Source organism: Lactuca virosa, chromosome 4 (assembly GCF_052849685.1).
Source record: "Lactuca virosa cultivar CGN04683 chromosome 4, Lactuca_virosa_CGN04683_v6, whole genome shotgun sequence".
NCBI lineage: Eukaryota > Viridiplantae > Streptophyta > Magnoliopsida > Asterales > Asteraceae > Lactuca > Lactuca virosa.
The window spans coordinates 476,250,246-476,264,140 of NC_136429.1; the positions used below are offsets into that span (position 1 = coordinate 476,250,246).

The 13,895-nt window shown below is 36.1% G+C and overlaps 1 protein-coding gene across 1 annotated transcript; it reads left to right on the top strand.

Annotated features, from left to right (window-relative positions):
* Positions 1-5,025: 5,025 nt before the first annotated feature.
* On the top strand, positions 5,026-5,595 carry LOC145106868 (L-type lectin-domain containing receptor kinase S.6-like). Its single transcript, XM_079043793.1, has one exon. It carries the CDS (start codon positions 5,026-5,028, stop codon positions 5,593-5,595), a length of 570 nt encoding a protein of 189 aa, XP_078899919.1.
* The last annotated feature ends 8,300 nt before the right edge of the window (positions 5,596-13,895 follow it).

The window sequence follows — 13,895 nt, forward strand, 5'->3', positions numbered from 1 at the left end:
TAGTATTTCGCCCCTTCTTTCTGTTTTGTGTAAAATCCTTGAATTTAGGGTTTTCTTTACCCTTTCTTGGATTGTATATGATGCATATGAGGTCCCAATGTGGAATAAGCTTTAGATCTGGACCTTAAGAGGTCCAGAGAGTCCCAATCTTCCAGCTTTATGCAGTCCCTTTGGGGTTATGGATCTAAGTTGCCATTTTAGGAGCTATTTCTTCATATAAGGGCATAAGAAGGTTGCATGAGCTTAAAGATTGAACCTTTACGTGATTATTGGGTGTAAGAAGGTCAGATCTATAAGTTAGAGAAACATATCTGACCTCAGAAGGTCTTTTGAGTGTTGCCATGGAGGGAACTCGTCGAGTCCATATGGGGACTCGACGAGTCGAGTCGGGTTGACCAGCGATTCGTGACCAGTGGTAACCCGTCGAGTGAAAGGTTAACTCGACGAGTCGAGTGAGGCTTTTGAGGATTCAGAGGACACGCACGGACTCGCCGAGTCACTCGAGTGCACTCAACGAGTCTGGTCAAAGTTTGACCGTTGACTAGAGTTGACTTCAGTTGACCTTGGGGTTTTGGTCAAGCTGATTCAAGAGAGGTCAGAGAGGGGTAGAATGGTCTTCTACCCATTATTAGGGATGAGAACATGAGAGGATTTTGATTAGAGATGTTATCATTTTGATAGGAGGAGGCTAGGTCGGATTGTCGAGCACGAGAGGGTATCCGACATCATACGAGGTGAGTCTTCTCACTATACTTTACCTTGAGTGGTAAGTAGAGTTATGTGACAGAGTATCTTGTATGCTATGTATGTGATGTGTTGCACTGCATTATTTCTATGTGATTTATGCTGTGTGTATTCCAGAGTTTACAGAGTTAGGATCGGAAGATCCACAGAGTTAGGACCAGAGGGTCCACAGAGTTAGGGCCAGTGGGCCCACAGAGTTATAGCCTCGAGTGGCTAATATGTGTTATATGTGGTATGTTGGGGAACTCACTAAGCTTCGTGCTTACCATGTTATGTGTTATGTGTTTCAGGTATCTCAGAGGATCTCGGGAAGGCACGGGCTTGATTGTACACATCAGAGAGAGAGTTATGTTTTGAGGATCCTGGATTACTAATGGAGTTGTGTTTTGTAATTTGAATAAATGAGATTTCTATACAATATGCTATGAAAAGTATGCGATTTTAGAATGAAAATTTTGTTTGAAAAATTACGGTGTTACATTATGTCATATATTATGGTGAAAGTTGGAACCTAACAAATTTAGTGTTTGAAAAACTACGGTTTTGAAGGGATGATGTTTTTGAGATAGTCATGGTGACTATAATATCCCGAGTATGAATCCATAAGTTTTGGTAGTCTTGGTAACTTAAATACCACGGTGTAAGAATGGATGATCATGGTAGTATTAGCAACTATGATACTAATGGATCAATATTGTTGGTTGCCTTGGTGGCAGTAATACCACAATTGAGAATGTGTATGGAGTGTTATCTGGAAAGCATAAAATGTGTTGTGATAAATGATCGAAAAGGTTTATTAGTGTCATGATACTAAATGACGCAACGCGATTTTTTGTCTGAAAAAAATCTCCACTTTTCCGATTGGATTTCTTTGGTTATGACCCCACACTTGATTTACTTTGAATTCATGCACACCACAACATAAAAATACCTTTCCGAAAAATGACATGTTATCAATGAAAAGAAAAAATTAAAAATGACACACAAAACAATAACTTTCTTTTTAGAAAGGATCAATTGACAGATAACTAAATAAACCAATATTATTTGAAAACAATTCCCCGACAATGACGCCAAAAACTTGATGTGTAAAATATACTATATAAAACAAAATTTAAATGACTTGAAATTATTCCAGCAGACAATGGAGCCAAATACTTGATGTTGTAAACTTGAATTACAAATCTAGGCTTAAATTTATAAAGCCATACAAACCAAAGTGAGACTATCTACACTTGATCATGAATAACATAGCTTAGATAAGTAAGGATGTCGAACACATGGGGAATTGAGATGTACTACCATTGTTAAATCTAATTACTATTCAATCTCGAAAGAAATCATATAAATGAGAGTTTATGATAAGTTTCACTCAAATAAAAAAGTAAATAAATAAACAAGCATATAAATAATCATGGATAACTGTAAATATAACAGATCTTAAGGTACTTATATTTGTGTTTAATCGTTCCATATTCTATGGATAACATCTTTTAAATAGATGTCGGTTTGTTGTTTACTGATTCCTAAATTAATTACATCAGATTATCAAGTCACTAATCATATGATTCTATGTTGTTTACCAGTAATGATAGCTCTCCCAGTCTCAGTCTATTAATTTGTATTATACAAGAACTAATCGGTATGTCGGTCCCATTGGTCATCGCAAGCTCTCAAATTGCCTAAATCAATATTACAATTCCAAACATTAAACCAATATTCATATGTATAACAAAGAGATATAGCCTTCTACTAGTCGCCACTGCATACGCTCTTGAATTAGTTTCTCAACTTGGACAAATTAATAAACCATCTAATTCAAGAAACATAATTTTAAATCAATCACAATCATGAGACTCGATTACTAGACATAACAATACCACTAGTAATACTCATGGATTTTTAATCAAGTAAACATAATATATTAAACAACTTCTCAATATCTAAATATCAATCAACAATAAAACTAGGGTTTCATAAATATCAAATATTCATAAAGGGTGTGATCCCAAAACTCAAAAAAGAACATTTAAGAAATCAAAGAGTTGACTAATTATAGAAAAAAGTAAAAAAAAATTGATAACCTAATGATTCTTTTCTTGATCTTTAGAATATTGTTTCATATCAACCTCCCGGCTGATCTCACCTCAGGACTCTCAAAACGGCCTCATTTGCTTTGAGATATGATGATTATCAATGACTGTATGCTTCTGGATGAAGTTAGAGGTCTATTTATAGTTTTTCTGAACGACTCGAAATCGTGACAAAATTTATATATTCGGAAAATATCTTCAAAACCGTCTGATTTCTTTCCATGCTAATCTCCATATCTTTTTCTTGCTCAATGCTTCAAAAAAATATGTCCAAATGATCCTTTTCGAATACTACTTTTTACCTGCAAAATATAAATAGGAAGCAATTATGTTTCTTTTGTCCTATTTTAATCATAAAAATGTATGTAAAAGTATATGAAATGTCCCTTAAAATATTTATAATTTAGGACAAATCAACTACCACGGGTTTGAGATGGTATGTTAGACTCGGTATTGTACGCATTAAAAAAGTTCTCAAACCTTTTTTCAATGTCCATTAATAAAGACTTAGCCTTTGAAGTAATATATGAGCCGCAAAAGTGATTACTTTTTGGCATCTTGTACTTGATCAACGTATCAAGGCATGTCTAAGAAATTTCATCTTCATTTGTGGATCCAAGATAACCGCAACGTACAAGTAGTCAGTACCACCAGGACATGCCAATAGTAATTGTCCAGGTGGAGCGGATTCGGCAAAAGGCTCCGATACAACTAGCGATGTCTCCGTTGTTACAGACGGTGATGATTTTTTTTGAAGTCATGTCATCCGTATGTTATCTTCGTGCTACCATAAAAAGGGATGTAGTTTTGTTAGCGGGTTCACGATTTACACATGCGCATTGGATTGACGTAAATGCAAGATGTGTGGTGAAAGTTGACATTGATGGCTAATGAACTTCGTGGTATGCCAAACGAGGAATTTGTACCATAAACTTTTCAGTAATTTTTTCAACATGTGTCGAGGTGAAATTCTTAGGTTTTTTTGTTCTAATTGGTGATAATCTTTTATGGTGGAGTATGATAATTCTATGACTTTAGAGTTATGATGGTCGGTTGAAGACAATGTTCCTTTTATGTGGTTATAGTTTTCATTCATTATACAAGGTAGAGATTGTTGAAGTCTTTGGCTAAAGAACGAATAATGTTTCTATCCCACATTGCTACAAGGATGAAAGCCTAGGAGGGATCCATGCTTATAAAATAAGTCCAAGGTTTTGGTTTCAAAGCACCCCAACCAAAATACACTTAAAAGTGTTTGGTTCTTTCTTTCTTATTTTGTTTTTTCGTGTAGAAAGTGTTCGTTAATACTTTGCAAAATGTGAGTATAATTTAGGGAAGGCTTGAGAGATTAGTCTTTGTTTCTAATAATTTGTTATAGTAGATCTTATCTTTGGAGGCCCGTGGTTTTTCTCTGTTTTTTGAAGTTTTCCATTTATGTTCTTATGTCCAGCTATTTTCTTTACTATTGTTATTAGGATGATTTTTGGGAATCCTTCATGCCATCTAAGGGTGGACGAAACCCTAGCCATCACATCCTTTAGATAGGGCCCAAGGCCCGTGATCTAGGGTTTTGAGCCCTTGCCACCACCGCATCGTGGCAAGGAGCTAACCACCATGTCATGGCCCAGGCCCTACCATGTCGTGGTGACGGGAAAATCCCAAAACCACAATGTTGCAAAGCATAAGACTTATAGCTGAAAACTATGTGTTACAATATTAAAATATATATCAAAACTTTAAGAAATTCAAGATCACTCATAAATTAGATTACCTTAAATGCATTTGGAAGAACCTTAGCAGCAACCATCTAGATCATACACCCTACTGCAAACCCAGAACAAAATGGTAGCACTTTGTTGAAGGAATCCAAACATATAAACGAAGGCACACTACAATAGGCTGTCAAAATATAGTCAACATAAAATATCAAAGATTGAAGCTTTCAACTATTTAAAGAAAACGGTATGCTCTTTTAGAACCTAAAACATAAACATGATTCCAATCAGGGTGGAAAAGGGTAGGATCTATTCACCAGTTAGGCACCTTGGCATTTGAAAGTGAAAAAACATAAATCAAGACTAAATGAAACATTAACCCTAGAAAAATAATATTCAAAGTAATATACCGACATCAAACATCTTTTGTACTAACATGTATTTATGAAACGAGTCTTCGGTCTTGTGGGAACATGGTCATGAAGACGTCTACCGGAGTTCCGGTCAAGGCCTGCAACAAGAAGTTCATTTTTCAGCTGGCAGCAATGGCGGGTCGTTTAAGGCACAAGAACTTGGTGCGGCTAAAAGAATGTTGTGGCGAAACACATGAAGAAATTCTCGCTTACGAGAACATCCCCAATATATCCTTTGACAGATTAATCGTCGGTAGGACGTTAACATTCCAACAACGAATGCACATTCTTTTGGGTGTTTCTTCAGCACTTGTTTATCTTCATGAAAGAGAGATCTGGCATGGATATGATAGAACTTGCAATATACTCATCAATGCCGATTTCAACATAAAATTAGGTGAGTTTGATCTACCTGTAGTTGAGATTCACTATCGAAGGTGGTGGTATTGGGTTGATGAAGCCTTGGATACTACTACAATGGCGTACCTACCACCACTGACGGGATCTAATACTCATGTGGATGCCGACATCTATAGCTTCGCCGTAGTGGTGTTAGAGGCATTGATGGGCGACGACATTGAGTTGACGAGCTTCGTTTATGGTCTCTGGCACAAGAAACAAATCAATTAACAACTAGAAGAGGCTATTGATCGATCCCTAACGGTTTTGATTAAAATGTAAATCAAGTTTATCAAAAATAAAACACTTTATTTTAGGATTCTTTTATATCATTGCATTTGATGTTCTCCATCTAACGCTCCAAAAATCATTTTAACGTAAAATTAGTTTCCATAAAAGAATAAATAAATAAATAATCAAAATTGTAGATAGGTTTTAATTAAAACCGAAATCGTTAATCTTTCCATTCCAACAGCTCAGAAAGAATAATCACATTTTACACAATAATTAGTTTCATTTGAACCAAATCTAACAATAACATATTGGATATAAAAATGTAGGGGAAAGCATAACAACATATTGCTTATTTTGTAACATAATCGCTATATTTCACTTCTGTTAATGAATTTCCGATATTTTTTTTTCTATATCGCTTATTTATAAATTCTATGTGCTGGTATAGCAATTTACTGTGATTATAATATATAATTGTTAAAGTTTAATGAATTTAATGGAATACTAGATATGTTGCCCATGCTCCGTATTGGACGTGTGCATCTGATTTGAATGTCGTTTTTGTTTATAGATTAATAGGCGTTGTTGTTGACTGTTTTAGTTGACTTTGGTGAAGATAGGAAAAACCACAAAAATTAAATATGATGACCAATATAGAAAAATTATAGAAAAAGAAGCAAATGAAAGGCGTAGAAAGTGCAAGGGTGAAAAACCCGGGTTTTGCCCCGTACCTTTTTTTTTTGTGTTTTTTATGAAAAAATATAAAAATTTTGACTTCAAGGACGAAAAGTGTCAAAATGGCTAAAGAATTAAAGGGGTAGGAATTAGCAAGTTTTTAGAAAAGGGACCAAAGTTGTCAAACCGTTAAAATTTTGTGGCCAAACTCCGCATGGGCCGTGTGCACCTGATTTGAATGTCGTTTTTGTTTATAGATTAATAGACGTTATTGTTGATTGTTTTAATTGACTTTGATGAGGTTAGGAAAAACCAAAAATATTTAATATGATGACCAATTTAGAAAATTATAGCAAAAGAAGAAAATGACAGACATAGAAAGTATAAGGGTGAAAAACCCGGTCTTTGCCTCGGACCGTTTTTTTTTTATAAAAAAATGTAAAAGTTTTGACTGCAATGACCAAAAGTGTCAAAATGGCTAAAGAATTAAAGGGGTAGGAATTAGCAAGTTTTTAGAAAAGGGATCAAAGTTGTCAAACCGTTAAAGTTTTTTGGCCAAACTTTAAATATTAAAAGGTTCCTAAAAAGTGTAAAAATTTTGATTGCAAGGACCAAAAGTGTCAAAATGGCAAAAGAATGAGTACCAAAGTTGACAAAAACCATCCAAATTTACTATTTCTAACGTTTAACATCTTTAATATTTTATGATTGATAAAAGAAAAAAAAATCAAATATAAACATTTGCTATGTTGATTGTATTAAATATCAAAATATGTGATCATATATTAACAAAAGTAATGGGTGGCATTGAATTTTTTAAGTTTGAAGCTTCCATTGTTGACAAGCAACGTCGGTCAACCACTAGATGTTAGTTTCGACTTCAAACACTATATTTTAAATAAATATGTAGGCTTCGAAACCAATAAAGACAAAGTCTAGTGGCTTATTTTTGCTTCATTGTTTTGGTTTTCATTTACTCTATCTCAAATAATTATAAAGTATTAATTTATGCTAGATATGTTGCCCATGCTCTGCATAGAATGTTTGTGTCTGATTTTAATGTCGTTTTTGTTTATAGATTAATAGACGTTGTTGTTGACAGTTTTAGTTGACTTCAGTGAACATAGGAAAAACCACAAAAATTAAATATGATGACCAATATAGAAAAATTATAGCAAAAGAAGCAAATGACAGACGTAGAAAGTGCAAGTGTGAAAAACTCGGGTTTTTGCCCCGTACCGTTTTTTTTTTTTTTATGAAAAAGTGTAAAATTTTTGACTTCAATGACGAAAAGTGTCAAAATGTCTAAAAAATTAAAGGGGTAGAATTAGCAAGTTTTTAGAAAAGGGACCAAAGTTGTCAAACCGTTAAAATTTTGTGAACAAACTCCGCATGGGCCGTGTGCACCTAATTTGAATATCGTTTTTATTTATAGATTAATAAACGTTGTTGTTGACTTTTTTAGTTGACTTTGGTGAGGGTACGAAAAACCAAAAAAATTTAATATGATGACCAATATAGAAAATTATAGCAAAAGAAGAAAATGACAGACGTAGAAAGTATAAGGGTAAAAACCCGGGCTTTGCCCCGGATCGTTTTTTTTTTTTTGTATTTTTTATGAAAAAATTTAAAAGTTTTGACTGCAATGACCAAAAGTGTCAAAATGTCTAAAGAATTAAACGGGTAGGAATTAACAAGTTTTTAGAAAAGAGACCCAACTTGTCAAACCCTTAATGTTTTGTTGTCAAACTTTAAATATTAAAAGTTTTCTAAAAAATATAAAAATTTTGATTGCAAGCACCAAAAATGTTAAAATGGCTAAAGAATGAGGGTCAAAGTTGACAAAAACCATCCAAATTTACTATTAACATCTTTTATATATATATATATATATATATATATATATATATATATATATATATATATATATATATATATATATATATATATATATATATATATATATATATATAGATTAAAATTGCAAGGACTTAATTAAAAACTAAATAAAATTAAAATTAAAATTAAAAAGAAAATCAAACTAAACATCATGGCCAGCCCGCATATTGGGCCCATCCCACATAACGGCCCAGCCCATCATACCAATGGGCCCAACCCCACATATCAATGGGCACAACTCAACATACAAATGGGCCCAATCTAACATGCATACCAATGGGCCCAGCCCAACACACATATTCGAGAGTCACAAAGACAGCTAGCATCCTACACAGTATAGTGAGAAGACTCACCTGACTCACGAAATCAGCTAAACCACAACTCAATACCCCGCAACAGATGCTACAACAATTCTATCAAAACATACAAGGTTCAACCTTAGTCTACACATTAAATCTAAAAATCTTGAACAAAAGTCAACCCATGTCAACAAGTCAACGGTCAAAGTCAAAGTCAACAACCAATAATACCAATAGTTGACCCTCATGTCGTGACCAACCCTTGGTCACGTCGTGAAAACGCACTCAGCTCAATTCCAACTCGTCTCCCACCAACTCATCCAACTCGATCACGGACAACTCACTCAATAAGCATCATGACGTGAACCCTCAGTCACGTCGTGAACTCATCAAGACAAGATAATTACATAATCCTCCTTAGTCACGTCGTGACATCCTCAATGTCACATCGTGACCACATTATGAGACAACAACTTAATGGGTTGAGTCCTTAATCCATTAAGTCTTCAACTCCCACTTTCCAGAAAGCTTTAAGGGGCTCCATAGGTTCATAAAATGACAACTTTATGGACATGCATATCCTCTACCCTACGTAGGCCAAAAGCCAGGAAAACGACAGAAAAGTCAAGCGAGGTTCACAATTCACAACCAATCTTTAGATCCATAAGATATGATACTCTAGGGACTCAGGAGGCCCATAAAGTTGCCAACATTATTTACTCAAATCGAAACCATGAACCAAAAGGGACCAAAATAACTTAGATCTAAGAGAATAAACCAAAAAAGTAGAAGCATGAATCCTTACAAATGGTCCAAAAGGTGATATCAAAGATAAGAAGATGTTGCTTGCTTGACCATTGCACCAATTCTCTTTCTACTTCCTTCAAAGAGCACCAAAACCACCAAAGATGAGCCAAAACCACCAGAAGAATTAGGGTTAGGGTTTTATGAGGTTTTAGGTTGATGAAGGCTAATAGTGAACCCTAAATTCGAGTTAATAGGGTTTAAATACGAAGGGAACCAAGATCATGGGCTTCGGCTGTAGCTTTCCTCATCTCGTAACCACATACGTGTCACGTCATAACCACTATCCAGATGCGCGTTCTTCACTTTGGCTTGTCACGTCGAGACCTCCCTCTGGTCACGTCGTGACACCTGGTCTTCCCTAAAAACCATGTTTTTGACTCCTTAATTCCCTAAACCTATCCATTCTAGAGAACAAGTGTTACAACTTTCCCCCCACTTGAATTAGATTTCATCCTCGAAATCATTCTTTACAACTTTCACTGCCACACCAGTTGACCCTCTCAGAACTTCTTGAATTCCAATTAGGACTAAGAATTCATCTCACACCGACGACCGCCTACCAACACTACTATCGAATCCCAATATTAGCAAAATCACATACTCTGATGAAGAACAAACTTTAACACTCCGCCCTCAGCCAACAAAAGAAAATCAACTACTCTGTCTGAAATTGAGAACCCTAAACCATGTCTAACTTCTAGATAGACAGAACCATTCCATACAACATCTTTAATGACTCCACTCCGCAACCCAAACCGAATGAACCCCTTCGACCCTTAATTATCCCGCTGATAACTGGAAAAGTAGAATCTCTGACCATTCACCGATGTCGATAACCTTTCACTCAAAAACGAAAGCGACTCCCAGCACAAGTCTCATCCATTGGCGCCAAACCAACACGTACCTCACATCCTACTAAACAAAATTTGCATATTCGATCTATCCAATGATTCCACATTTCCCTTCTAATATATTGGGATGCCGAATCCTTAACCGTTTGCTGAGACTGACAACCTCACGTACGGTCGCACCACCAGACTTTGTCCAAGAATTTAACTAATAAAGGCTACCCTAGCCTGTCTGCCACATAGATCCAACCTGCTGATTACTGAGCTTCCTTACTCTAGACTTGTTCTAACGCCCCAACCATGCTAGTTACTACTAGGTCCCACCCTCATGAGTTATACCCTTACTGATTCGCGATACACCATGATACCATTTAATCCACTTGAACGTTAAGATCACAGAACATCCTGATCTTAACAACATTCCATCATTGGCATGGGTACTTACAACCAATAACACATGTCCTGAGCATAACCCCAAACGTCTGAATGGTCCGCACCCCCAGGATGACATATCCAAACAGGCCTCACCCATGGGTCTCTCCCAAAATAATATAACTAAATTGGCCTCGCCCATGGGCCTCATATAAGCTAGCATAACCAAACGGGCCTCGCCCTCAATCGGGAGCTATACTAGTCTAATCACCGCTACAACTCTAACAGCCCTCATGCCTGAACACGGAGCGGCTAAATAACAATAACGATACCGAATCAACCCGAACAAAGGTTGTAATCCCCTCACAGTCTTTCAGCCATTCCCGCAACAACTAAACTAATCCCAACGGATACTACGGGCCAGCCCATAGTCATTCCATACTTCCACTATAGCCATTGTCCCATCCTATGGTCTTGCCAACTATCCAAAATACTAAGCCAGAAATCAACATGGGCCAAAACCGTAACCTGCTAAACCCCAAACAGGCGTCTAGGTTGTGTTTCGAACCCCAAAGCCTTTATCAGACAAGAAAAGGCAGAGAGATTCTAACACAACCCTCAACCTGAACCTAGTTACGAACCTATAATGCACCACTACCGATGCTTCACATCCTCATACAAGTTAACATGAATCCTCTGTTAGGTTTTCTAGGAATCAAATACACTCAAAAACTAGGTAGCAGAAAAATCGAAGCAACAAAACGATATACCTAAGTGTACATGCAACCTATGGATCTATGGTTTCATACTATTACTTCTACCCTATGAAATCCAAAAATACAAAGAAGAATACTAACCTCTTTTGCAGCTAGAGATCTTCACGCTTGACTTCTCGTGCGTGCCACCTTTTTTGGATAATAAGAACCCAAACTAGAATCCCTCTCTTGGTTCACACCCAATAAACTCAAAAGAGTAGAATCAAAATATAAAGTATGAGGGGATGAACTATAAGGAAAGTTCTTCCAGATGGAGGGAGAAAGAAGGTGGCGAATAACTCAAGCCAAAAATGAGCAAGGAGGAATGAATCCCTAAGGCCCTATTTATAGCCTTAAATACCTCCTAGGGTTTTATTCTCAAGCCCATGTGGGATAGGATAGCCTATGAACGAAATTCCCTTTATCCAAAGGGAATTTTCGTCCACCACCCTCCTTCCTAGGGTTCTGGAATATTCATGATCAACCAACTATTGATTAATTGATATTCAACCCTTTTATTAATTAAACTGTTAATTAATTCCCAAATTGCTTTCTAATTAGTTTCTAATTAATTATTAAACCATAATAATTAATAAACTAACTCCTCCTTTATTTATTCTACTTAATTTGAGTCTTGAAGGCAACCCAAGAGGACCCTGTTATTATTAGAAATATCACCAATTAGTTAATGACCTTGGACATACTTGCAACAGTCTCCCACCTGGACAAGTCATCAACTATATATATGGTCCTATATTTCTCTAATAATCAACAAAGAGAATGTCATCCAATGCATCTGTCGAACTCTGATCTAATCAGTTTCAACCCTCAGATAAGTGATCAACTATTCCTTCATCCTCATGATATATGTATGAATTCGAGACATGGATAATGGTCAATCTCAGAATTCAAGATTATGTTTCCCGATAAAGACTTGTGATGACTGCATCTGACTAATAAATCGAACACATCAATTCCAGTCAGCACCCAGACAGGTATTTAAGATGTCAACACCAATTCATCGAGGGGCCCATATGTAACGCCCATGTTTCTAGGCTAGGCATTAATAATGGTGTAATAGTCTAGGTCAACATTTGTAACTCATTTTGAAGAAATAAAGAGGAATTATGTGAATATTATGTGAATTATGTGCTTATTTACTTAATTATTATAATTTAATGAATTAAGAATAAAAATGAGCGTCGAAAATAAATATTAGATTAACTCGATATCTAAGAATGAAGTTGTAGTGGCCGAAACAACGATTCCGGAGATATAAAGAATACCGAAATCCGAGTTATAACGAAGAAGTTATGACATGTCAAAGTTTCGCGACAGAACCAGCACAACGCTGTGTGACGTAAAAAGTGAATTTATGATAAAGTGCTTTTTAGCCTTAGTGATCTAAACGAAAGTCGTAGTGTTCATTAAACCGATAGTGTGCATAGAAAGAACGTCCAAATCTGACTTCGTATGAGGAAGTTATGATTTTTCTAAGTTTCGACTTTGCGGTATGCTGCCCGAAACTCGAATTTTAGATCAAGTGATTTTTAGCCAACACAACCTAGACGAGAATCGAAGATCTCGTTGATAGTAATTCAACGGTAAAAAGATAGACAAAAACGGACAACGGATGAAGAAGTTATGAATTTTTAACGGACTTTTCCTGTCCCGGCCTGTTAAAAATATAGCTTTAAAAATAAAGTCAAAATTAGCCGACGGAGTCTAAACGAAAGTTGTAGAGCATAGTGTCACCTACGCGTGGATATAAAGAACGTCAAAAATGGAGTTTGTATGTGAAGGTTACGAATTTTTGATGTTTGGAAAATGGGAGTACGCCCAGCGTACCGGAGTATGTCCAACGTACTCGTGTACGTGACCCGGAGTCCGTCACCTTCCCTACTCCTTTGCATGAGTGCCACATGTTCATAGATTTGATGAGTTCGGAGTCATCCCTTAGTACGCCCCGCATACCTGAGCATTACGCCCAACGTACTCGTTGAAGTGGCAGTATGCACCGTGTACCATGAAGTACGCCCAACGTAACTCCTGGGATCAGCCACTATAAATAGTGAACGATCCCATCCGAATTTGGTTTACAATTTCCATCCTCTCTCCGCTATACTTTCTTCAATATTGCAAAAATTACCCCCAAGCCTATTTTATCATCTTAGCATCATAAGCAAGCCCCGGAGAGCCCGAAGATCCCGAGAAAAAGAGTTTTCGAGCCGAAACTCTACCCACGTGAAGCCCTGTTTTTGAGAAAACATCCCAGTTTCATCGAAGAATATTGTTTTAAGAGACGAAGTGTTGTCCAATCGTCGTCTTATCATGTGAGTGTATAGTTACCTTTACCTTACACATAGATATGAAGTATTTTATATAAAATACGTGCTATGTGTAGACATGTTGTTTGTTTATTTGAGATGATGTTGAATGAATGTTTTATACATGTTTAAAATGATTTAAATGTATGTATATATATATATATATATATATATATATATATATATATATATATATATATTTTATCTACAAATATGTTGGGTGTAACATGGGTAGATGAAATAAGTTGATGTGTGTTAAAATGATGAGAGGCCTCGATATTGTTGTTGATTCAGTCATCTAGTGGAGTAAAGATG

Bases quoted from the DNA above. Each gene is read 5' to 3' on its own strand.
- LOC145106868 (XM_079043793.1), top strand. From the start codon at position 5,026: ATGGTCATGAAGACGTCTACCGGAGTTCCGGTCAAGGCCTGCAACAAG.